General features: G+C 51.4%; 1 protein-coding gene across 23 annotated transcripts in view; it reads right to left on the bottom strand.

Annotated features, from left to right (window-relative positions):
* Positions 1-217: 217 nt before the first annotated feature.
* Positions 218-25,839, bottom strand: part of Akt2 (AKT serine/threonine kinase 2) — a 56,706-nt gene continuing 31,084 nt past the window's right edge. For 11 of the 23 annotated variants that reach the window (NM_001439926.1, NM_001439919.1, NM_001439927.1 and 8 more), the window contains 12 exon segments: positions 218-1,615; positions 2,507-2,609; positions 2,696-2,783; positions 3,214-3,428; positions 3,536-3,664; positions 5,006-5,128; positions 6,089-6,157; positions 6,899-6,964; positions 9,700-9,831; positions 10,192-10,345; positions 20,156-20,267; positions 22,717-22,845. In NM_001439926.1, the coding sequence (NP_001426855.1) occupies positions 1,536-1,615; positions 2,507-2,609; positions 2,696-2,783; positions 3,214-3,428; positions 3,536-3,664; positions 5,006-5,128; positions 6,089-6,157; positions 6,899-6,964; positions 9,700-9,831; positions 10,192-10,345; positions 20,156-20,267; positions 22,717-22,845 (1,400 nt within the window). In that variant the 3' untranslated portion in view covers positions 218-1,535. 23 annotated transcript variants of the gene reach the window in all.

The raw sequence follows: 25,839 nt of genomic DNA, 5'->3' as shown, positions 1-25,839 counted from the left end.
TACCCAACAGGAACCACCCAGTCACCTCCCCCTTCTCTGTAGCGCCACCCCCTCTCCCTGCAGCCGGGATCCACCACCCACGCCCCAGGGCCATCTGTTCCTTCCCCATGGTTCCATGGACCCCAGAATGAGGCAGGGCAGGTGATAGACGGTGCCTGGTACTCTGCCACTCTAGCACCAGGATAGGAGGGGGTGGTTAAGGAAGTGTGGACTGGGCCCTGGTCTGAAATGAGTGTCTTTATTGCTTGTACCGTACAAATATGAGGAGTAAGGAAAGGCCAGTAGGGATGGGAGAAAACTCTCAGATAAACAGACACACATAAGAAGTAAAAAACAGATGACCCCATAACCATCCCCGGCCACCCCACCCTACTGCCTTTCTGAAATCCACCTATTCTGGGGGTGTGGTGGGAGATCAAAACCAGGAAAACTCATTTCCAAACACCCAGAGATATTGAGGAGGGACAGACACGGCTCGAGCAGCAGGCAAATGGCTGCACTCGCTGCACCCCATGGGATTAGACGCTCAGGCTGGGGTGGGGCCTGAGCCACTCACACAAGTGCTGCAGACAGCTGTGGGCACCAGCATCCCCGAGCCCGAGATGCTCACTGCTAGGTCAGGGTGCACACCTGCACCCACAGCACTGACACAACTCAAACGTTCACTTTAAGGCTCCAGAACAGGGGCTCTGGAGATGAGGCGGCCTCCACCCCACTGTGTATCAGAGACACCTGTCCCCATCTCTGTCCCCTCAGACCCCAGTCAAGTCCAAGGGGCCCAATACTGTCTTGGTGTGAGATGTGTAACAGCCAAGGTTGGCTTCCCTCTGCCCCAGGCAGAGAACGGAGCCATCCGAAGGGGCCCAGCGGGAGGCAAGGCTGACTAGAAGGAAGCCCTGGTAAGGCACTGGGCTGTGGGCAGGAGGGCACCCGGAACCTTCCTCCTGCTTTATGGAGACTCAAGAGAGCAGCTTGGGAGGAAGACACAGTGCAGGAGGCAGGTCCTGCTCCTGGATCTCCCATGAGGATCCTAGGACTTGGCTCCATTTTCCACGGAACCAAACCAGATCCCTTAGCTTCCGAAGGCTTCTGCCTGTCCCTGGACATTATTGCTTTTCTGCCCCGGGTCGGGTGGCAGCAGACAGACTGCCCAGACGACAGCATAGAAGGCATCTGGGGTGCTGGGGTTGGGGCAACTTCTAGATGTGTCCTCCGCTGGTTTGCCTCCAAATCCAGGTGACTCCATGGCTTCCCACTTTACTCTCTTGGAGGCTGGTGATTAATAACCTCACTCTCCATCCTCCCAACGGCCTGTCCTTGGGCAGGTTCCCAGCACTCCTCTGGGAGCAGAGGGGAGGCCGGAGGAGAGGGCCGCCAGGACCACTAAGTCTGAGCAAGAACTGAAGAAGAAACTGGATATGGGATGAGGGGACAGGGAAGGGAACGCAAACCAAAGGCAAAATAAAGTTTTTTTTAAAAAGCCACCCAGGCAGTGGATGGCGGCCATGCTGTGTCCTGTGGTGGCAGAGGGCTGCTCACTCTCGGATGCTGGCTGAGTAGGAGAACTGGGGGAAGTGTGTGCGCTGGTCCAGTTCCAGCGAGCCCAGGCTGTCATCTGTAGGATTGGATGGAGATGCACGGAGATGAAGGAGCAGCAGTGTTGCCCACCCCACCTCACTGGGAAAGTTCCCCCGAGAGGAGAGTGCTGGGAGCACAGGAACCTGCACAGGAGTGGTGGGAGCGACGCCCACAGCACTAGGGCCAAAGGCAAGCAGCATCTGGAGAGAGGTCTTAGCTATGGCGTCCTCCCCTGGCTGGGTCTTCTGCATGTTTCCCCTCCCCAGCACTGTCTACCAACAAGGTCTAGCCTGTCCTGTCCCTCCCATCTCACTTGCAGCTGAGGACTGACAATAGCCCTGGCATAAACAGAACCCTTACATGTGATCCCATGCAGAGGTCTCCTCCATTTCCTATGTGACCCCAGAACTTTCTACTTTAACCACATGCCCTCTTGCCTCTGCAGACCCCATCTGCCTACCCACAGCCTGTCCCTTTCCTGCAGGACTCTCTCACTGCTGGTTCCCAGAGGCTGCTCCTGCCAAGAACGTACTCTTGGCTGCCACGCTGCTGGGCCAGGCAGCTCCTCAGGCTTCCCCAGCCCTGGGATCCTAGAAAAGCTCTGGGGGGCTCTGGGCTGTCCAGGACGGGGGCTGAGGGTGGGATCCCCGAGGCCCAGCCTTGGGGTAGCTTCAGATCAAGAACACAGTCCGTCCAGATAGTGCTCTAGACCAAAGACAAGGACTGTCCCTAAATCCCAGAACACACTATAGCCATAGTCCTTGATCATCCTTACAGAAGCGGCAGGCCTTGCAAGCAGGGGAAGTTGCAGACACAATAAAGACAGCCAACCAAGGTCCTCCTGGCAAGCAGAACTCAGAGCAGACCCCACTTCTCAGTCATCTAGTCAGGCCCAGGGCCCAGGGCCCGTGGGGTCCCAGATACTTACATCGGTCTGGGGGTGTGATTGTGATGGACTGGGCGGTGAATTCATCATCAAAGTACCTTGTGTCCACTTCTGAAGTGACCTGAGGTTTGAAGGGTGGCAGGAGCTGTGGGGAGGAACCTGGCGTCAGCACTGATAGTCACTCACCTGTGGGCAGGCGAGCGAGGCCCCTGCACAGGTGCGGGTGCTCACCTTCTTCTGTACCACATCCTGCCAGTTGATGCTGAGGAAGAACCGATGCTCCATGACCTCCTTTGCATCACTGGGACCCCCACCGAGCCTGGGAGAGACAAGCATCACCAACCAGCCAGCACCCAAAACTGCAGGTCCTAGGAACCAGGCTCAAAGCAAAGGCAGGCATAGCCTAAGGGTCCAAGGCCTCTGCACAGCTTTTGGTAATGCTGCCTGCCACAAACCTCCTTTCTGAGGGGACCTAGGACTGGGGAGCTCATGGCTTAGGTCAGAGGCAGGGAGAAGGCAATCTAGAACAAGTTAGCCTCACAGCTGGCCTCATCTTTATCCACGAGGAAGTGACAGGGTAGTGGGGCAGGCTTACAAGGCAGAAGCTCACACACTGGCTCAACCTTATACAGTCCTGTGACCCTAGGTTGGCCATAAGGAATGCTGTACTCCTGTGTCCCTGCAGAACAGGCAGTGCATCCTATGGGCTCATTGGGACTGCTCAGGGGACAACACGCTCCAGGCCACACCTCTGCTTAGGGTCCTTCTTGAGCAGTCCAGCCAGCAGGGACTTGGCCTCTGGCCCAAGCGTGCGTGGGAACCGGATCTCCTCCATGAGGATGAGCTCGAAGAGGCGCTCGTGGTCCTGGTTGTAGAAGGGCAGGCGGCCGCACATCATCTCGTACATGACCACGCCCAGTCCCCACCAGTCCACTGCACGCCCGTAGTCATTGTCCTCTAGCACCTGAGGGAGCAATGATTAAGTATCCGTGCAGGGGAAGCTAGAGTGGCCCCACCCTCTGGGCTCCCGCCACCCTGGCCTGCATGCTCCCAGTCCCCAGCCCAAGGCACCTCAGGCGCCAAGTACTCCGGGGTACCACAGAAGGTTTTCATGGTGGCCCCATCACTGATGCCCTCTTTGCACAAGCCAAAGTCAGTGATCTTGATGTGGCCATCTTTGTCCAGCATAAGGTTTTCCAGCTATTTAAAAAAGAAAAATCAAAAGCCAATACATGAGGGACAGATCCTCCCAGAGTTTCTTTCCCTCTAAAGCAGCAGTTCTCAACCTGCGGGTCTCGACCCAGATGATTCTTGGATAGGGGTCTCCTAAGAGCATGGGAAAAAAGTAGCAGCGACAACAATTCTGTGGTTAGGGCTCAGCACGGCATGAGGCACTGCACTCTAAAGGGCAGGGCCACAGCACTGGGAAGGCTCAGAGCCGCTGCTGTAGAGGCAGCCGTTCGGGTGGCAGGGACTGCTGGGGGACAGGGGCCACAGCACAGGTCTCATTGTGTAACCCTGGCGTCCTAGACCTCAGAGAATGCCTGCCTCTGCTGGGATTAAAGGCATTGCCATCTGGCCTAGTCTGGGCTTTAGTTTTAATAAGGTTCAATATAAGTGGTACTATGTTCTCAGAATTTGGCTTGTTTTTTGAGATAAGGTCACTCTGTAGCTAAAGCCAGCTTTAAACTCAGAGCAGTTCTCCTACCTCAGCCTCTCAAGTCTTAGAATTACAGGCGTGAGCCTGAATTTTTGTTTCTTCGGTTTTCGAGAAAGGGTCTTTCTGTGTTGCCCTGGCTGTCCTGGAACTCACTATGTAGACCAGGCTGACCTCAAACTCAAGAGATTCACCTGCCCCTGCCTCCTAAGTGCTGGGACTGAAGGTGTGCAGCCCAAAGAATGGCTCAGGTTTTTTGTAGTTCTCAAATGCATACTAGGAGACAGTATAGAGCACCTAACACACATGAGGCCTCAACGAGGCCTCAGCATCCACCAGGCCAGCCCCCTGGGACCCTGGGAGCCCAGTTATTAACAACCCTTCCTTTACTTGGTTCTCTCAGGTCTGTGTGTTGTGCTGGGCATAGAAGCAGGGCCTCTGCACTCCACCCCCAAGCTTCATCCCACGCCCACCTAAGAAGGTTACCATCTGCTCTGGCCCCTTTCCCTCAATGGGACGCAGCCACAGCCACTGGGTAGCTTCTCTGCTACCCAGAGTTCCCCTGGAAAATGCCACAGCACGTGGTGCACACTCTTTGGCAGCAGGTACTGTGGGCAGCATGAACAGTGGTGCTCTGAGTGTGTGCACACCCTCCTGGGTGAACACATGTCGCTGTGCACAAGGGCAGATGGCTGGCACATAGTCTTGGCATTACTGCCAAGTCATGCTCGGGATGGTACCATGCCAACTGACACCCCATCAGCAGCCAGGGTACTCACAGTGCTTCACTGTACAACTGTCTAAGGTGTGTGCCATGGGCCAGCCCAGACCTTCAGTGCACTCCTGCCCTAGCCCCGACCCTTGACCCCAGAGCATCCTCTCACCTTGATGTCGCGGTACACCACATCCCTCGAGTGCAAGTACTCCAGAGCTGACACAATCTCTGCTCCATAAAAGCGTGCCCGATCCTCCGTGAAGACTCGCTCCCGAGAGAGGTGGAAAAACAGCTGCAAGGAGGCCAGGCCTTAGCACGGGTTACCAGAGACGGCCCCTGCAGCTCTGTGCTATGCCCCAGAGCAGACAGGCCCCAGCAAGGAGAATCGCGAAAAGAACAACACAAGAAAAAAACACGGGAGAAAAGATGTAACCCAGTCTGATGGGACTCAAAGCCTCAGCACTGAGGCTGGAGCAGCAGAGCGGGAGTTCAAGGCCAGCCTTGGGTACACAGACTACTACAAAAAAGAGCTAAGGATGAGGCTGGTATGTAATCCTAGTACATGGGAGGTAGAAACAAGAGACTCAGGAATTCAAGGCCAACCTTAGCTACAGAATGAAAATGAGTTTGAGACCAGCCTGGGCTATCTGAATGAGATTTTGCCTAAAATTAAACAAACACATTAATTAATTAGCTATTAATAAGCAAGTAAGCAAGGGCTGGAGAGTAAGCAATAAGTGGTAGATGCCATGAGAGAGCAGTGGAGATAGTGTGAGGAGATGGACAGTGTGTGTGTGTGTGTGTGTGTGTGTGAGAGAGAGAGAGAGAGAGAGAGAGAGAGAGAGAGAGAGAGAGAAAGAGAGAGAGAAGTGAAGCAGTCAGTGCTACTGACAGAGGCACAGGACAGACTCCAGAGCCACAGGAGCCTAGACCCATGTGCTTTCTCAGGGATCCCCTAAGAACACATTCCTGGCACTGTCTGTCTACTACTACCCAGCAGCCTTTGCAGCTGGCTTTGAATACTGACCAGCAACATAGCAGCAGTGTGAACTTGGGTGAGTCATTCACTTAACCTCCCCCAGTCTGCCCTCCACCTTCAAAGTGATCTTGTACTACCTGCTTTGGGGGAGGAGGGGAGCACTTGATGACACTCAATACTACCCCCACCTCTCGTCACGCACATCCCCACCTCACTTAGGTCTTCTCTGCCTCCCTCACCACTACCAGAAGTTGGCCAGGTGGCACAGCTCACCTCGCCCCCGTTGGCATACTCCATCACAAAGCACAGGCGGTCATGGGTCTGGAAGGCATACTTCAGGGCCTGTGAAGGAAACCAGAATACTGGGGCAGAACGAAAGCTATGCCAGCTGAAAGGTAGAGACCTGAACTGGCAAACCCTGCCCTACTTGGGTTCAAGTCCTAGGCATGTCCAGGGGAGGAAACATATTCTGACCACCTAGAGCTGTCCCACCAACTCTCCTCTGAAAGAGACGTCACACCCAGAGCTGTGCTCTGTGTCACACAAACCTCTTGTCTGCTATGGCTCAGAGTGACAATGGGTTGGGTGCCAACTCCCAAGGAAGATGGACAAGTCGTCAGCCCACAGCAGCTCTCGAATGTGTTCTACGGAGCCCTACAGTGTTCCTCCCGAGCCCTAACAACTCCTCTGCTCACAAAAGCACAGCTCTGTGATTCCGTCTTCCACACTGAGGGATCACACAACACAGCACCGAACCCAGGACTTCATAGAGACACACACAGCCTCAAAGCTACCACTCAAATCTACTCAGCGGGAGTCAAAGGTGAGCCTGTGACAGCATGTTTGTGACTGAGGTTTCTTAAAACCAAAACCAATGCAGTCTTCTCACTTTGGCTAGCTGGGCTAAGCACCTCTTACTCCCAGAGATGGCCACCAAGCAACCACCACCCAGCATCCTGATGTTCAAGCAGTCTGGGAGCCCAGTGCTGCCCCGCCTAGCCTGCCTGGCTTACAACAAAGCCATGCCTGTAACTGCTCTTTCCCAGAACTCTGCCCAAGGGTTGGCAAGGAGAGGAAGCTCACTGTAAGGAAGGGGTGCCTGGTATTCTGTAGGACTCGGCTCTCTGTGACTGTGTGGGCGACTTCATCCTGTGGACAGAGAGTGCAGATAAGTGACAGGGACACATGATAATCTGCGGTCACCAAGGAACAAAATCCAGATGAATCCTCCTCAAACTGGGAAACTAGAATGACAGGGTCAGAACAGGCCCTTTTTAGGCCCAAATGGCAGCCCAGACAAGGGGGATTTCAAAACCATAAGGTGAACAGCTGGTATGACTTCACAACAGAAAGCCTAGGCTAGCAGCACCTAAACCCAGGTCAACCACTAACATTCCACTACAGCTGGATTCCTCAATGACCCAAAGGCCTATGTGCTGATGATAGGATAGCGGTCCCCACCTACAGCATGCTCGGAAAGAGGGAGACTTTGGGGACAGAGTCTAATGGGAGGAAACTAGGTCGCTGTGCTTAAGCCCTTAAGGGAGACACTGGGAACCGAGGCCCTCTCTTCTCTCCTTTCCAGCCCTCCTTGCCATGTGCTCCCCCTGAAGATGTATAACGTCCTCACCGGCCTAACCACAGAAGACTGCATCTATGAACTCACACATAAAACAAGCACAACCTGTCCTCACTGCTAACTCTGCAATCTCGCCTAAAGCAGCTCTAGCTGCCCCCCAGAGGGGGAAGAAGCAGGCAGTCTGTGACCCCTCACCCCCGGGGACCACACCAACATAGCAACCCCAACTCTAGAGAGGGCTGGTGAAGGCTGTATATCTCAGCAGTGCTTCTCAGGGCTCGCCCTGGCATCAGCATCAAAGGTAACTTGTAGAAATACAAATTCTCTGGGCCCATTCTGTCTGAAACTCAGGGTGAGCACATGGAGGTCGTGAGGGTGGGGGTAGGGCACTGTCTCAAAAGCTGAAGTTTAGTGTATGCTCTAGGGCAGGACCACAGGAGAGCTTCCAGACGCTGTTTGTTACCTCAACCTAGGCAAGGGCTTAAACTCAGGAGACACTAGGACTATCACTCATTTCTGACTCTCACAAACGGGGAGGCTGTAAGTGCCCTCTGCCTGTGCAGCTGGGGTGTTGCTAAACCTCCCAGAACGCACAGCTGGCCCCATGCTAAGGGACCCCGGGGCTCACAGTACAGTGCTGAAGCTGACAAGCCCTATCCCTACGTAGCTTTGCTTCCTCTTGCAGAGGAACCAAGTTCAATTCCCAAGCACCCACGACAGGCCACTCATTACCGCCTGCCACTTCGACTCCAGGGTATCTGACACTCTGCCCTTCACGAGCCACCCCTGAATCTCCTTTATCCTGAGCATGTTTCAGTCACTACAACCCATTCTTATGAAAAGGTCCCACTTACTTTGTGTAAGAATTTTACTATTAAGCTTATTACAAACCTTTCCTTCTGCTGGGCACACCTTTAATCCCAGCCCTCAAGAGGAAGAGGCAAGTAGATCTCTGATCTCTGAGTTAGAAGCCAGCCTGAACTACAGAGTGAGTTCCAGGACAGCCAGTGCTACACAGAGAAACCCTGTCTTGAAAGACCAAAAAAGGAAAGAGAAAAGTTGTGTGTTAAAAACCAACCACAAGGGCTGGAGAGATGGCTCAATGATTAAGAGCACTGACTGCTCTTCCAGAGGTTCTGAGTTCAAATCCCAGCAACCACATGGTGGCTCACAACCATCTGTAATGAGATCCGATGGCCTGTTCTGGTGTGTCTGAAGACAGCTCACATACATAAAATAAATAAATCTTTAAAAAAAAAACAAAAACAAAACAAAACGACAAGAACTACCTTGGCTGGGATCATATTCAGGGGCCCACTAGCTCAGTAAGCTCCCACCACTGAGCTTCCCTCCCTGTCACATTCCCAGCTCATCTCCTAACAGCAGCTGTTGGGTGAGGTCCAGGGCTCTCGGGGCTCAGGCCTTTCTCCTCAGACAGTGAATCTATGAGACTGGTTCTTGGGACAGGATGTGTGGGGAAAAATAAGGACAGAGCATCAGATGGCAGGGGCAAACGTCCCAGGTCTGAAAGAGCTCCCAAGCATGGTCTAGCACCAGACAGTGGCACCAGACCTGAGGACACTCGAATATAACTCAGGGGCACACAGCTTGTAGAGCTTGTAGGGTAAATACAAAACCCTGGGCTCCATCCCCAGCAGACCTCCTCCTCACTCCTTAAAAAATGGCTATTGTCACCTTTTTTTTCCTGTTTTTTTTTTTTTTTTTTTGGAGATAGGGTTTTTCTGTGTAGCCCTGGCTGCCCAAGAACTCTCTCCATAGATCAGGCTGACTTCAAACTCAAGAGATCTGTCTGCCTCTGCCTCCTGAGTGCTGGGATTAAAAGTGTGCACCACCAGTAATCGGTGGCTGTTGTCATCTTGAGGCACTAGTGCTAGAATGGGGTCGTGTGCCTTTTGCCTAGCCATCAGGTACTGTACCCACCACTGAGCCTTTCTCATCCACTGAAGGCCATTGTTCCGGACTGAGCACAAAGCCTCAGCAGAAACAGATGGGCAAACACTTCAGCTTTTCCTGGAACAGGAGGATAGTAAAGTCTCCTCTGCTTTTAGTCCAGTAAAAGGTAGCCTGAGATAGCCTACTGCTAACCAATCAGCTTCCCCTGTGTGGTTCTCTTGCTGTGGCCTTCCAAACTCTCCTGCTCTGATGGGAGCCCTGCTTGTTTGTAGAACTGAGGCTGCCTGCCCTACTTCACAAACCACAGCTAAAGACAACCAGGCCTAACCTAAAGCTACCGCACTTGACCTTTGGACTCCTGCAGGGCCTGCCCCAGCCTCCAGCGGCCCACCTTTGCAATGATGACCTCCTTCCGCAGGATCTTCATGGCATAATAGCGGCCAGTGGCCTTCTCTCGAACTAGAATGACTTTGCCGAAGGTGCCCTTGCCGAGGAGTTTGAGATAATCGAAGTCGTTCATGGTCTGTGGGTAGGGAGAGTGGAGAGCCCTTGGTATTTAGCACTTGACTCATAGAGCCAAACTCTAACAAGGAAGAGGAAAACAAAAGATGCCATGGCTCAAGGGCTTCTAGGTGGTGGGGGACACACAGCTACTCTGTGTGCTGAAGCTGCAGGTAGGCCCAGGGGCTCCCAGCACGGGCCTTCCAACTTCAACAGACCCAGAGCAGTTTGCCCTGGCACAGTTCCTCACCTCAAGGGCACAGGGTAGCCCCCGACAGCATCCATAACTAGAGGTCATCCTACATCGGGAAGCCATGAAGAGCCCCTGCTGAAGCCCGGCATACTTTGTGGGAAGCCCCAGCCCCTGGCCCCTAGCACTTACCACTTTGGCCCGTGCCTTGCTGACCGCTACCTCCATCATCTCAGATGTGGAAGAGTCACTGGGGGAGCCACACTTGTAATCCATGGCATCCTCCCCGGGGCCCCGCTGCTTCAGACTGTTGGCTACCATCTGGATAGCCCGTATCCACTCTTCCCTGTATGAAACACACACAGGTCCTGAGAATCCCTCCCTGGCAACCTCAGCCCCACTGCCCACAAAAGGCAAGCAGATGGCCAACCCCCTTCCAGCACTGATGAGACCCAAGGTCCTAACTGACACTGCTCAGGCTTTGTCTGAGGAGAAGGCAGTGGCATAAAGACAGACTATCCACGTTCTAGGGTACTCTGGCTGGCCAGGGAAGGGGTGGGGGGTGGGGCTTTGAAGTCAGGACACTGCGATGATCAAAGGAGGGAGAACATTTGTTTGAGGCCCTTGAGAGTACACAAGGCACATGGCTTTGGGGAGGTAGGGACAACAGGAGCTACCTTGAGTGCTTCAGAGCAAGTGGGAATCTCAGGCTTATAGGCTGCTGCTGCTGCTCTGTGAAGAGAGCCAAAGCAGCCAAAGATCACATGAGGCAAGAGCTGGCCAGCAGGACTCCCCCAGCACCCAGCCAGCCAGGCACGCAGAAGAGGAGCTGCTGGAGAGGAAGTCAGTCCCAGCAGATGGGCTGGCTGGAGGACAGTAGCTAGGTCTGGCACTCCGGGGTTAAAGTGGCTGTCTTGATCTTTTTGTGAGGTAGTACAAATCACCAGAGATCACATGTAGACATGAGGCTGCTTAACACGCAGTTGCCACATCCTCCATTTCTGGCCTAGCAACACAGCAATTTTAACCTCTGTATTCTGCATGTGTATGTCTAGAAAAGGGCCTATGAACAATGCTCACTAAACCAAGAGTGTTCACCAAGGGCAGGAAACTCTGCTACAGCCGAGAACCAAGAAGATGCTGAGAGCTTCATGACACCCTCCAGCCCCAGCCTGCGGAAGTCTTGCCACTCTGCTGGCAGGAAGACTGGAGCAAGGTCACACAAAGAGGAACAAATCCCACCCTGCTGGGCTACTCTGCTGTTTCCGTGGGTACCAGGGAGAGCCACAATGAGTCCTGGAGTGCAAACGGATCCATGCTGGGACACTGCTAGGACACGGGTCTTACAGTGAGCAACTGATCTTGATCCAACTGGATTCTGTCATTTCCTGGTATTATCTACAATGGCATGTATTCCATAAGGTTGGAGTAATGTTTTTGTACATTGCATATAAATTACCCTTATATTATTCAATGCTGATTTCTGTGCCAGCAGAGATGTGACTATAGGGCCAACTTTGGTATGGCCATTACTGGGAAGCACACCCTGCCTTGGGATTTTATAAACATTGTCCCTGTCACCTTCTGATTGGTCAAACAAACAGCTGCATGGCTAATAGCTGGTCTGCAGACCTAAAGCAGTGCTTCTGGGCTGAAAGAGAGGATTTCGGGTGGGACACAGATGTGAGGGTGGCTAGCGGAAGCAGACATGGATGAAGAAGCGGGTGCCAGGACCAGACTAAGATGGACAGGTAATGCTCCAGCCATGTGGTGGGAGTAGGCTAAGTCAGTGTTCTTAGGTTAGACTAGCCGAGATCTGCCCAGCTACAGTGCCCAAAGCTCATGATAAACATGGTAAGTCTCTATCTGTAGTCAGAGCTGGGGTGGGCACAGAAAGGTTGACCGGGTTCAGTGGTATCTTAGCAACAATAGAGTAAAGCAGCAGCATTTCACACAGGGATTCTAGGGCAGGACAGGCATAAGAGCACATATGGTGAGATGCTCATATGCTCAAAGACTGAGATGGGTCTACACAGATTTGGGACGACCTAAAATACCCTACAGGAAGAGAGAACGGTGCCCAGCAGTGTAGGGATCAGGCTCAGAGTTATACAATGGTCTCCTCACACAGGGCTCAGAAGGCACAAACCTTCCTGCAGCAGGTGGTGGGGGAAACGACTCTGGGACCCTGGCTGTCCCTGGATGAGGAACTGGGGAGCAGAGGACCAGGAGACAGACTCTAATAAATGCAGAAGACCCACTCCCCTCCCCATATCACGAAAGAGCAAACAGATTCAGTTTACAAAAACAATCACGGGACAGGATGGGCTGCAGTTCGGTGGCAGAGTACTTGGCTGGCATGCTAACAGCACAAACAACAGGCCCAGAGGCAAGAAACACTCATCGAGTTTGCTCCAAGCCTGGTCACTGGACTCTCAAATGATCTGTGGCCTTCCTTCCCCAGGGCCACTGGGCAAGAAAGTTCCTGCTCAGCTCCAGGCTTGCTGAAGCAAGCAGAAACCAAGCTTTGGGGTTCCTATTACTGTTAGGAGGGATCTGCCTTTTACCTGTGAAATCTCACTTTGTAAGAGAGATGTGTGACTTCCACACCATGCTCTCTGAGACAAAGGGCACAGACAAGTGCTGGCACACTGCTCCTCCTCACTCAAGAAACCGGAGGCCCCCAAACCCTTCAAGGACAGGGACTCCCATCTGCTCTTTGAGATGGAGTCTTGCTATGGAGCTTAGAACTCTTTTTTTATTTTTTGAGGAAGGTTCTCTGTGTAGTCTTGGCTGTCCTGGAACTCACTCTGTAGACCAGGCTGGCCTCAAACTCACAGAGATCCCCCTGCCTCTGCCTCCCAAGTGCTGGGATTAAAGGAGCATGCCTGCTCCTGCTTCTTCCTGCTCTCAATGTGGCATGGGACAGCACCTGTTTGGGTACTTGCTTACTAGATATAAAAGGTGGCGTGGCAGCGCCAACTAGTCTTTTCCCCTCCTAAGCTGACGCCTCCAGTTAGCATTTCTTACTTGGCTTTAACCTGTGCCCTTCTTGGATAAATCATAGCCTAAAGCACAATCCCTGTAGTACAGGGAGTGGGGGAGTGGGGGTGGGGTTGGGGCATGCAGGACGGGGACAGCAATGACAACACATACTGTGGTCTGCTTTATATGACCATAGTTGTATACTTACATGATTTAAAATGCTGACTTTGAAACCAGCAAGAAGGCTCAGGGGATAAAGGCTCCAGCCATCAAACCTGACTACTTGACTTCAACTAGGACTCACATAGGAGAGGAGAGAGCAGACTCCCTCCCATAAGCTGTCCTCTGATACACACATGTGCTATGAGCTACGCAATCTTTAAAAATGGGTTTGTTTTGTTTTTTGAGACAGGTTTCACTCTGGAACTTTCTAACAGGCCTCAAACTCACAGAGATTTGCCTACCTCTGCCTACAGGTGCTGGGTGAAAGATATGTACTCCTACACCGGGCTAAAAAATGCTTTTAAGCATGATTTAGTATTATGATGGTAGACTAAATATCACAGATCTAAGTGGTATGAATATATAAAAAGACTTTCATACACAGAGATTTGAGACTGTCACATGGCAAAACAGACTGCAGACCAAGACGCACGTGTGACTACTGCCTTTGCTGACAGGAAGATAGAATATGACTCAAACGGTTGTTTCTGGTGAGACTTTGACACCAGCAGGGACAGTGCCTCCACTCTACATGCTCACCCCTTACAGCACCCTCTCCGGACCTCATAGCTCCAGCAGAGATACTGGCTCTGGAAGGTGTGACGACATGGGCAGGACCTGATCTAGAGCACACACCAGGTTAGAGCACAGGAGCCTGCACCAGGTGGCAGGCTATGGTAATAGGCTCTCCCACCTCCTGACCAGGCACCAATCTGGTTCCAACTGGACCAAAGTTGCAAGGTTGCAGCACTCAGAATTCTAGAGAAAAAGTGAGGGCCTTGGTCCAGAACCCTCCTCAAGGGTTTGCAACATGGTGTCTGGGGCAGAGGGTGCTCCCACCCAGAGCTGGCACTTCCGTGCTCCCTTTCCCAAACAAGTCCCAGGGACAGCAAGCCCTTCCCAGCCAATAGACACTATAAGAAAAGTAGCAGCCGTCAACAGCAGTCCCATAGCCACAGAACCACACCTGGCTGGTGGATGTCACACAGCCATTCCTCCCCGAGTCAGGGATCCAAGTGTCTATGTGAAGGAAGCTGATGACAGCCCAGGCCTCAATTCCTTGCTGAGGCTCAGGAAGATTAAAGGATAATGCTAACTTGGGAATGTTCACAGACCAAAGGACACCACTCACAGAGCCCTGGAGTAAAGCAAAGGACAGCTCCCCTGGGAAGCTGTGATTGAGGCCACTTTCTAAAGAAGACCTGCTCACTAAACACCACCACTGCCCCCTCCCATTGCAGAGACAGCTACTGTTACATCCCATGTAAAGGAGCCCTTGGCTCCCATCAGCCTGGGCATCTTGTTTTATATGTGGAAAGAATGAGGAACACAGAGGCTGATGAATGCCCACTGGGGAAGCAGAGGGGGCAACACTGACAAACCAAGCATTCCTGCCTTGCCCAGCCAGGAGCAGCTCCCCCATCTATGGTATTTTCCTGAACCTCTTCAACCTTCACCTGGCTTCTAGAGCCTGGGGAGAGACACCTGAGAGGCTATGCTTCCTCAGGCTCGCACACTGCACCAGCTGGGAGCTGGAAGGCAGGACCCGGCCCTGTGGCTCTCAACAGTGCACCTTCTCCTGCTGGTCCCACTATGACTGACACTGGAGTCGGTAATGAAGATCACACTAGCCTGGTACACTGCTGACCATCTTCCTAAGACCAGCGGGCTGCAAACTCTGTGAAGGGGTGGGAAGTTTGACTTCATACTTTTCTAGTCATGTGCTTCATCCACCTATTAAACTCTGCTGTGGTGGAGCAAAAGCACTACAGATGCTCCATGCAGTGACTGGCCGCACTCCAATATAACCTGATTTGCCCTGTCAGCCAGCAGAGCTGGACCTGCCAACCATACTGAATCCCTGACTTCTGGTTCACAGGACAGACAGAGGCACAGGGAAACAAAGGAACTAAGTAGAACCAGTTAGTAAACAAAGCATCTAGCTTTTTTGTCAAGAGGAGAAAAAAAAAACAGAGAAAAATGAGAACTAGGTTGGAGTAAAGCAAAGATCAGTACTGCCTAGAGTGAATCCATGTTTAAAAACAACACTGTCAGGGGTGAGGGACGGCCTGGGAGGTGACATATTTGCTGTGTAAGCACAAGAACCTGAGTGCAGACCCACAGCACTGTCATAAAAGGTCAGGCATCTATACCCAGGGACAGAGGGTTATAGAACCAAGGGACAGAGACAGGAGGATCCTGGGGCTCACTGGGTTAGCCAGGCTAGCAGAAACAGCAACCTGCAGGCAGGTTCGGTAATAGTTACTGTCTTAGACAGAGATACAAGCAGGCACTCTACAGAGTGTACCCATGTGCACACACACACACACACACACACACACACACACACACACGTACACACACACACACGTACACACACACACCGAACTAACTAGGAAAACTCAAGTATGCATGGATATACAGAGGTTAGTTCATATATATTACTTACTGGCTTGGGACCAGAAGTGCTTCTAGCTTGGAGTTCTTTGGATCTAGAATACTCATAGATTTTATTGTCTGGTCAGCTACAGAGACAGCTACTGTCACACTGCATGGTAGAGCAGCCTGTTAGCCTGGGTGCCTTAATCTTATTCTAGACGTGGGGAGAGTGAGGAACAAGGAGGCTGTTCCAAGATCTGAAACACTTTGAGCACCATGAGGACACAATGTCCTCAGCTGTGGAGAACTCTGAACTTCATCCTGTACGATCACCTCCAGCATGACAGTGGCATTCCGAGGTTTTAGGGAAGGTACACAGCAGATGGCTGAGTGAAGAGGAAACCACTAATGAGTATGAGCAGAAACTCAAAATCTACCTTTAAATAATATAAAAGAAAGGCAGGAAGGCAGCTCAGCAGTGAGGGTACTCCCCTTTAGATGTGATGACTCGATTCAACCCGGGGAGCCTGCATGGTACAAGGGAAGAACCGGCTCGCCTTCCAGTTTAATCCCGACTTCCACATCACAGCGTGGACATATGTACCGTGCCCCAGTGCATGCATGAGCATACACGCATGCGCACACTAGATGTGGGTGCTGAGAGCTGAGCTGCAGAGGCTGGGTGGTTCCTGAGTGTTCTCTAAACTTCCCTGCATCAGAACACACGTGTGCTGGGCAGGGCAGGTGTCAGGTCCAAAGGGAACTCCAATCCTCCACATTCCGAAAGACAGAAGAGACATGGCTGTCTCTGCTGCCGAGTAGCATTCCAAATGGCATGCTGACCTCCAGGCTCCCTCGGCATCACAAGAACCTGTTACACATTTCAGAGCCCATCCTAGCTCCTCTCGCCTCCTCTCTACCCTAGGCTCCCCCAGCTCACAGGCTCCCCTACCCATTCTCCTAAACCCTGCTACTTCAGCTGCGGTCTGTCTCTCCTCTCCACCTTGCTGCTCCTATGTTTTCCCCTCCTCCTCTTGTGCTCTTTTGCAATAGACCTCTGCCCCTTCTCCCCCTAACCCCCATGTACCACCTCCTTCTGTTCCTGGTTTCTCTCCTGGCCATGACCAGTCTACTACTCTTCCAGATGCCTGGCTGTTCCCCCTCTTACCTACAATAAAAACCCTCCCCTTTTACAGGTGGTACACACCTTTAATCCCAACACTCAAGGCATCCCTGAGTTACCCTGGTCTACATGGTGAGACCCTATGGGGGTCGGGGGGAGGGTGTGCTGGCTGAATGGCTGCTAGGTCCCAGCTCCTGGGAAAGGCAAAAAGAGAGCCTGAAGCCCAGCGCGTGTGAGTCATGGCATCAGCAGTGCTTCCTGTCTCCCCACCCTGCAGTCCCTACACTCACACCTGGGCTGTGTGAACAGAGCGGAGGCTCAGCTGCCCCCTTCCTTGCTGTGTCTCTGGCTTTGCCTTCCTTTGGAATCTAGGGCTTGGTCTCCAGGGCAGGGCCGTTCTCCCCATCAGCAGAGGGTACCAAGGAAAGAAAAGAATAAGCCGCCCAATCTTCATCCTGGTCTTAGCATGGCCCAATCTCTCTGCTATTGAGGACAAGTTGTCTTGTGAAAAGCAGAAATCAGATCTCACTGGCAGTGGTTAATGCCCTCTCCCAGGCCTGACCCAGTGAGTGCCAGGTACTGCTGCCCCAGGCTTCCTGTTTATCATCCTCTGAATCTCCTAACAACCCTGTGACAAACCCCAGTTTATTAAGCGCCTGCCAAGCCCTGCAGGGATCTCCACTGAGGGCCAAAGCTTTGGCTAGGCTTCCAGCTTTGAGCGCCTCTACTTCCCCTCTTCCAAACGCAGTCCTCGATTCTCTGGTAACACAGAACTCCTTGATATCCCCGAGACACAGGAGTTGTTTCACCTCTAGGTCTCTGCATATTCTGTTGAGTCCATGTCCTAGACTGTTCTCTTTCCTATTTCCAGAGCCAAGGTCTTGCCCATCCCTCCACCTCACCTAACACCCATGAACTACCACTTATCAGCCTAGATCTGCTTTTGCTGCCAGTCCATATTTGGTCCCCAGTTTTCAACTGGGTTACACCTGAGCTGGCCTGAGATGATAACTCGGTTCCCTGTGGTGAGATAAATGTATTTTTAACTTGGGGAGATATGCAACAATAACTATGTGTAGATCATGGTAGCATCTTGTGACATTGTTTTATGCAGGCTCTAAAACAGCACTGTACAAGAGGGACTGTCCCAAACAACTGGGAGGCAGAGGCAGGAGGATCAAAATTGATGACCAGCCTTGGCTACGTATTAATTCAAGGCCAATCTGGACAACACAAGTTCCCATTTAAAAAAAGGTGAGGGCAGGTGAAGAAAATAAACATTCTTATTTCTCCACTGCTCCATCTGAAATGCTAAGCAGGTCTAGGCCAGACTTCTTCAGGGTCCCCATAGCTACAGCAGAGCTTCTGCCTTCTAGACAACCACGAGGAGTGTTGCTCAAAGCCAAGTCCAAGAGGACAGAGTAGGAGAAAGAACATTTTCCACACTAGGAAGACCCGTCTACCACACAGACACATCAGTGAGGACAGCAGCCCCGCTCCAGCAGGGAAGAGAGAAAAACAAGCATTGAACAGACAAAGAACCTCAAGGGCAGGCTCACCCACACACGCAGAGCCTAACCCTGCTCGGACAGCTAAGAGTCGGAGCATTTGAGCACACACAGTTAGGGGTACTCTGAGACGTCAGCTGACAGAAAACCTCTCGATACTAGAAATGTGGACTCCTGTGAGCCTCAGTCATACCCCTAAGGATGCATCCTATGTGTTGTGAACCAAAGGCATACATGCTATGCCTCACAGCAACACATTCTATAATGAGCTCCAGGCTGGAAGCACATCCCAGAGCCCATGTATGGCTGCTACAAAAGCAATCAAAGAACACAGTGGCAGCAACAGCTACGCTCTTACACCATTCAGTGAGAGCGGTCAGTTCAGAGTGGTACAACTCGACTCTGGGACACTGGGTGCCCAAGCTCCAGTTGCTCCTCCAGGGTACTGTGGTGGTTTGAATAGGAACGAACCCCATAGATTCCTGGATTAACGTGCTTGGCCCATAGAGAGTGGCACCATTAGGAGTGTGACTTTGTTGGAGTAGGAGTGACCTTGCTGGAGGAAGTGTGTTACTGTGGAGGCAGGCTTTGCAGTCCCCTATGCTCAAGCTAGGCCCACTGTGGCACAGACGTCTCTTAGCTGCCTTGGGAACAAGAGGAGAACTCTCAGCTCTTCCAGCACCACATCTACCCGCAGGCTGCCATGCTTCCTGCTGTGATTGAGGATAATGGACTGAACCTCTGTACTGGTAGGCCAGCCCCAATTCAATGTTGTCCTGGATAAGAGTTGCTGTGGTCATGGTGTCTCTTCACAGCGATAGAAATCCTAAGAGAGGCACAAAGGAATTGCAACCTGAAGAGTTCGGGGAGTGGGGTTGGGGACAGAGATGGGGTAGCCATCATTTATTCAGACTGACCTTGATCTCATTCTGTAGCCTAGAAAGGCCTAGAACTGCATTTCTCCTGCCTTAGTCTGCCAAGTACTGATGTCCCAAGCATACACCACTATACTTGGCTCAAATTCCTTTTTGTAAGACAAGGTTTCATGTAGGCCATGCTGGCCTCCAACTTACTATGTCACCAAGGGCAAACCTCTTGTCTCATCTCCCTAGTGATGGGATTATAGGGATGTTACACGCCATGTTTATGTAGGACTGGAGAACTGAAGCCAGTCTCATGCGTTCTAGGCTAGACTCTTAGAACAGCTACATCTCTAGCCCCCTACACTGATCTTTGTAACTGACTCTCTGGACCAGTGCCCTCGAATCAATGAAAGTGCTTATGTGAAATGCAGCTGGTAAATCCACATCATGAACAGGAAGAACTCTATTTTTTCCCAGGACTCTGATATGCTCCCAGAGATGCAGAGTGTTCTTTGTTTTTTTTTTTTTTGTTGTTGTTTTTTGTTTTTTGTTTTTTTTGTTTTTTTAATTTATATAAGTACACTGTCTGTCTTCAGACACCAGAAGAGGGCACCAGATCCCATTACAGATGGTTGTGAGCCACCATGTGGTTGCTGGGATTTGAACTCAGGACCTATGGCAGAGCAGTCAGTGCTCTTAACCACTGAGCCATCTCTCCAGCCCAAGTGGGGGCAGGGGTGGGAGTGGATCTTTAAACCAAGCATCCCAGCTCTTCTCAGCTCCACTTGGAAAGGTCCCATGCCAGAGAACTCCAGGTAAACAATAGCATCCCAGGGGCTGGAGAGACGGCTCAGTGGTTAGAGCACTGGCTGCTAGAACTTCTAGAGGTCCTGAGTTCAATTCCCAGCAACTACATGATGACTCCCAACCATCTGTAATGGTATGTCTGAAGATACGACAGTGTACTCATACAGGTAAAATAAAAATCGTAAGAATAGCATCCCAAAGGATTCTGTCCACCTACTCCTCTTGCCTTCATACTAGGCCTGTTCACTCTCAGGAAGGAGACCACTCACCTCTCATCTGGAGAGTCGACATGGAAGGTCCTCTCGATGACTGTGGTCCACTGCAGGCAGCGTATGACAAAGGTGTTGGGTCGTGGCCTCTCAGTCTTCATCAGCTGGCATTCTGTGGGTAGGAGACAGGCAAAGGGTGAGGGGATGGCCCTGCTGCCTACAGACCAAATTCACCAAGCCATCTCTTGTATGCCAACCCCTATACAAGACAATGCCAGGAACTGAGACAGTCCTGGCCCTGTCCTCGAGGTACAGGATGTCAGTCTCCACCTGCTCTTCAAGGGCACAAAGAAACCCCAAGCTGTGGGAAGGACTACAGAGACGGGGCACAAGTGACAAGGATGAGGCTTTCACCAGCTCCTCCTCCACACAGCTCTACTTTCTTGCTTTCAGCCCATCCCACGGCTCCAGAGATGCAACTCAGGGTTTAAAGCACAATAGACAAAGGCTCTGCACTGAGGGAGGCTCAAGTTCGGGTTGTCCTTGAACTCACTTTGCAGTCCAGAAAGGCATTTCTGCTGCCTCAGCCTACAAAATATGGAAGTCCACCAGGTGGTGAAGGCCAAACTGGCAGCAGACTCAGGTGTCATGGCCACAGAGGAAAAGACAGAGAAGGTATGGATCCCAGAAGACAAGGGGATGTTGTGGTTTGCCCTGGAGTTATCTGTATTTTGATGCTAATTCAGCTGCCTCAAGGACCTAGTTACTACTCAGGACTCAGGCGACTGCACCAGAACCTTCTCCCCATTGAATCTGTAAAATAGAGGTGAGGCAGGTACAGGCTAGAAGGAGGCCTGTCATTGGATGAGAAGGAAGGATGGGCGGGAGAGAAGTCTGAAGGAAGAGGAGACTGGAACAGAGAGAGGGAGAGAGGGGGGGTAGAGTAGCTGGTAGACCACACGGAAGGTGACGTTAGGATTCCGCTCTGTATTTAGTTATGAATGTTCCTAAGGGATGGATGGCACTGGGCTTTGTATGTTTAGGTGGGAAACTATAGCTTATCAATTGGGTTATTGTGTGGTGTGTTCTCTCATGTGCAGATTTAAGTGTAATGGAGTGTGGGGCAGCTGGTCTGGGCCACCTCGGAGTTGGGATGTGTGCTTCTGGCATGGAAACCTGCCGGGCACTAGATAGGTAGAGAGATTGCTGACGGCTCAGAGAGAGGCCGTCGGCAGTGTGACGTGGGATGGAGCAGAGTGCGTGAGACGCAGCAGATATCTTCCGGCATCACGGTGCCGGACCTAGTGGGGTTAAAAGACAACCATACTTTTTTTTATTTTTTATATTTTTATAACAACAAGGGGACATGGTTAGTAAGACACTGCGGTAGAGTGCAAGGCAGGCCACAGGAGAAAGAAGCCTCAAGTCTGGAGAGGTGGATCAAGCTGGCCAGGCAGAACCCTGGAAATCACACTGAGGAATCCAGTCTGTCTTTGGGGCCATGGAAGGGATGTGTAGAGACTGAGACAAGTTCTTCTTGCTGAAGGCCAGAGACAGCACAGAGAGTTAACCAAGATTAATGGGGAGGGAAGGGCATTGGACTTCAGGACAGGAAGAGGCATCTAGAGCCAGTCCCAGGTCACTGCCTGAGACCTAGGGTTAAACAGGATTGCCTCAGATGGAGATAGGGGAGAGAGGAGATGGTGGGCAGGGGACAGGAAGGTCAGCTTGGGATATGGTTAGGATGGGGGTCCTAAAGGCCACAGACAGAAAAATTTTCAAGATGCTGCTAGAGATAGGCTAGAGATCGAGTCAGAAGCTGGAGCTGGTAGCGGATGTGGCAGGGCCATGGGCGCAGGAAGAGAGATGCCAGAAAAAGGCTTTCTGCAGAAGGGGTGGACACCAGGCTGGGTTTCAGAGACTGCAAAGCTAGAAGTCAAAGCAGAAGCTGCAGCAAGGTCCTCAGAGTGAATGGGATCTGGGGTAATGGAGACAGGGTAGTCTATGAGACATTCTCAGCAGCTATGACAAGAACATGGTATTGGGTTCATAGTGGAGGAAGGAGACAAGAATACCAGGGGATTATTGGGCTTGTCAAGTTGGTCAAGAAAATACCAGGTCAGTAGTAGTTCACACCTTTAATTCCAGCAGTCAGGAAGCAGAGGCAGGCAGATCTCTTTTGAGTTTGAGGCCAGCCTAGTCTACAGAGTGAGTTCCAAGACAGCCAGGGTTACACGGTGAGACCCTACCTTAGAAAACCACAAGCACACAAAGAAAACACAAGGTTAGGTTCCACAGAGGGGAATGAGGACATATGGTAAGCCCTGGAGCAGATCAGTTAGATGCCAACACCTATTTGGCTAGAGGGACAGAGAGAGCAGGGAGGACTTTAGTAGAGCAGACAGGACACCAGCTAGAACCAGGGCCAAAAGGGGTGAGGTGCATCCTGACTTCCCACTCTCCCGAGGACGGAAACACTCACTGACAATGAGCAGCAGCCAGAAAGGATAGAGTCAGATCTGAGGGTGAAAGCCTAAGGCAGGTCCCAGCTCAATCATAATTGTGTCCCATGTGTCCCTAATACCTGCCAGCAATGCTGGCATCCTGGCCCTGATACGCACCTGCTACAGAGAAATTGTTAAGGGGGGGTAGGGTCTGGTCGGGGGCCTCAGGTCTCTCTTTATACCCAATAAAAGATCCATCACTCTTCAGAAGGAAGTACCGGGGCCTCCAGGTCTTGATGTATTCACCTGAAATCAAGGCAAGAGGACAAAGGTCAGGGCAAGGTTAAATAGTGTCCCAGCAGGCAGGCAGCCCAGGATGACAGTGACTCACAAGGGTACCACATTGGGAGGAAGGTAGATGAGAGGATCTCCCGAGGGAATCTTGGAGGTAGCACCTGCTGACGCAGGCTGGGGCACTGCATCGGACCCAAGTGATCCACAGGTCATGTCTGGCAGACAGTCACCTGCAACAGTGTCCCAGGGTAACACCATCTTAGCATATATGGCAGTAGCAAGCTACTGGTGCCAACGTGGATTGTCCTAAGGGATGCTTAGGGCTCTAAACACTCAAATCCCACAGGCTGATATTCATCAACACAGCCATGTAGGGGATCAGATGTCAAACACTGCCCCACCCTCGAAGCATCCCTTGATCCCTTTTGTTTCTCCTAACTGAATAGTCAAGGTCCCCTGCTTATGGTCACATACTCACATCCAACACTCTCCAATGACCACTTAAAAGGTTGCTGAAAACTAAAATGGCATTTAAGCCAGGCATGGTGGCACACGCCTTTAATCCCAGCACTCAGGAAGCAGAGGTAGGCAGATCTCTGAGTCTAAGGCTAGCCTGGTCTACAGAGCGAGTTCCAGGACAGTCAGGGCTACGCAGAAAAACCCTGTCTTGAAACAACCAAAAATAAATATAAAAAGTAAAACAACATGAAAAAGCATATTCCACATATACATCTATCCAGAGCTACACTCTAACAGTCAAAGAAGGAAGAGTGGGCTGAGAAGATGGCTCAGGGTTAAGAGGACTTGCTGCCGCCACCAGCATGAGAAGAAGAGTATGGACCCCCAGAACTCTTACTGAAGTCAGGTACAGCTTCATGGATCCTGTAGCCTAACACTGGGGAAGGATGGGAGGCAGAGACAGGAGATGGCTGGGGTTTGCTGGCTGCCAGTCTTACCAAAACCCAGCAAGGTTCAGTAAGAGACCCTGTCTCAAAGAGTAAGACAGTGAGTGACAGAGCAGGACACCTGGTGACCTCTCTGCACACACACACACACACACACACACACACACACACACACACACACGGTAAAAAGAACCGACTCCCAGAGTTGTCTTCTGACACAGACACCATGGCACACGTTTATTTATTTTATGTTTTTAGTTTTAAATTTTCTTTATTCTATATATGAACGTGAATTCTATGCCTGCATGGATATATCCACACCATGTGCATGCTAGGTCCCTGCAGAGGCCAGAAATCTCTTGGACTGGAGTTGCAGATAGTTTTGGCCACAATGTAGATGCTGGGAATCCAATCTGGGTTCTCTGCAAGAACAAAGTACTCTCAGCCATTGAGCCATCTCCCCAGCCCAATAAGGGCTTTTTAAAAGTTGAAACAACCCAAATGCCCACTATTAACTTCCTGGACCCATATCATGTGAAGTGGAACCTTCTAGTTCTTTGGAAAGTTAGTTATGTCAAATGATGTTTGCTGGGGCACACAGGTGAAAGGATGTCCTGCTAAAGCAAACATGTGAAAGAATGTTTTCCTGAAGCAGGCACAGGTGAAGGATGTTTTCATCTAATAAACACGTGAAAGGACCGGAGATGAAGGAGTATAGCTGCGACCCCACAGACAGTGGGAGACCAGCAAGCACTGGGCATCGGTTTGCTCTGCTCGGTCTTGCTATTCTTTGACAACGACAGGCACGTATTGGTTCACCTTACATAGTGTTGTTGAGCTCAACTTGTGGTAACACCGCCATTGAGAGAACTCTGCCAAGAACTGCTCCTGAGGTTCCTGCAGCAGCTCGCTGCCTCTGAGGCCTCACCTCAGGCCAGCTGGTGAGCCTGGTGGTTTCTTCAGGACTGAACTACAGCTGCCTGGTGTCTGCCTGCTGAAAGACTGGACTGTAGCTACTGGTTCCTGCCTGGCATCTGCCCGCCCAGAGGCCTGATCTGCAGCTGCTCAGTCGTATTTGGTGTTTGCTGTGGGACTGAACTGCCGCCCAAGAAGACAGAGCTCACCCCCAAAGAACCATCGCTGCACAGGTCCACTTCCCCACGTCCTAATAACGTCTCTCTCCCATTACCTCTGCCGGATGGTGGGCTGGAGGAGGGCTTGAACACTTATTAAAAGTAGGTTGCAAAAAAATTTTGCCTAAATGATGGGCTACTATTTGGTCAGAGAAAGAAACGACAGACTGCTGCTCCGTTCTGTGGATGCACACAACCAGAATTCTGCCATTCCAGTGTGGCTACTCTGTGACGCTCATGGAAATCAGGAGTGTCATGCTTCTAATTTATGACGTTTTCCTAAAATGACAAGAACCCTGCCTGACTGCCTATCTACCTATCTATATCTATCATTCTATGCCCATTTATATAAAATGTCCAGAACTCTCTGAAGATAAAAGGCGGATTAGAGGTTGCCTGGGGTGCCTGGAGATGGGACTGTGAGAGCCAATGTGAGAAAGATTCCTTTCGGGTGGTAAAACTGTCTAAAACTGAAAGGCCGGTATGAACTCACAGTTGCAATCGCAGCACTAGGAAGGCTGAGGCAGAAAGATTGCTGGAAGTTCCAGGGCCACCCTGGGCTACATAGGGAACTCCAGGGCTCCTAGTCTAGAGTGAGACCAAAAAAACCAAGTAGTCTAAAACTGACTGCAATAACGGCTGTACTGAGACGGCAGAGGCAGGACAGCCTCAGGAATCTGAGGCCAGCCTACATAACACAGGGACAGCTTGTTTCTGAAGAAACAGGAAAACTGTACATACGACCAAGTAAACATACGCTTCCGCCACCAGCCAGGGCCTCTGTCTTCCAGTCATTTGCTAAATCTCAAACACAAAGGAAAGGGGAAGATGGGAGGCACCAATATTTGTTCTCCGGGCCTTTCAGGAAATGCAGAGTTGCTCCTTGGCCACATGTATGGGAATATACAACAAGAACAGTAGTGCAGACATCAAAGGCATGGATAGTATTCACAAAGGAACAGCCCACA

Source organism: Rattus norvegicus, chromosome 1, assembly GCF_021556685.1.
Source record: "Rattus norvegicus strain SHRSP/BbbUtx chromosome 1, alternate assembly SHRSP_T2T, whole genome shotgun sequence".
In the NCBI taxonomy this organism is placed as follows: Eukaryota; Metazoa; Chordata; class Mammalia; order Rodentia; family Muridae; genus Rattus; species Rattus norvegicus.
This window is presented reverse-complemented; position numbering and strand designations above follow the sequence as displayed.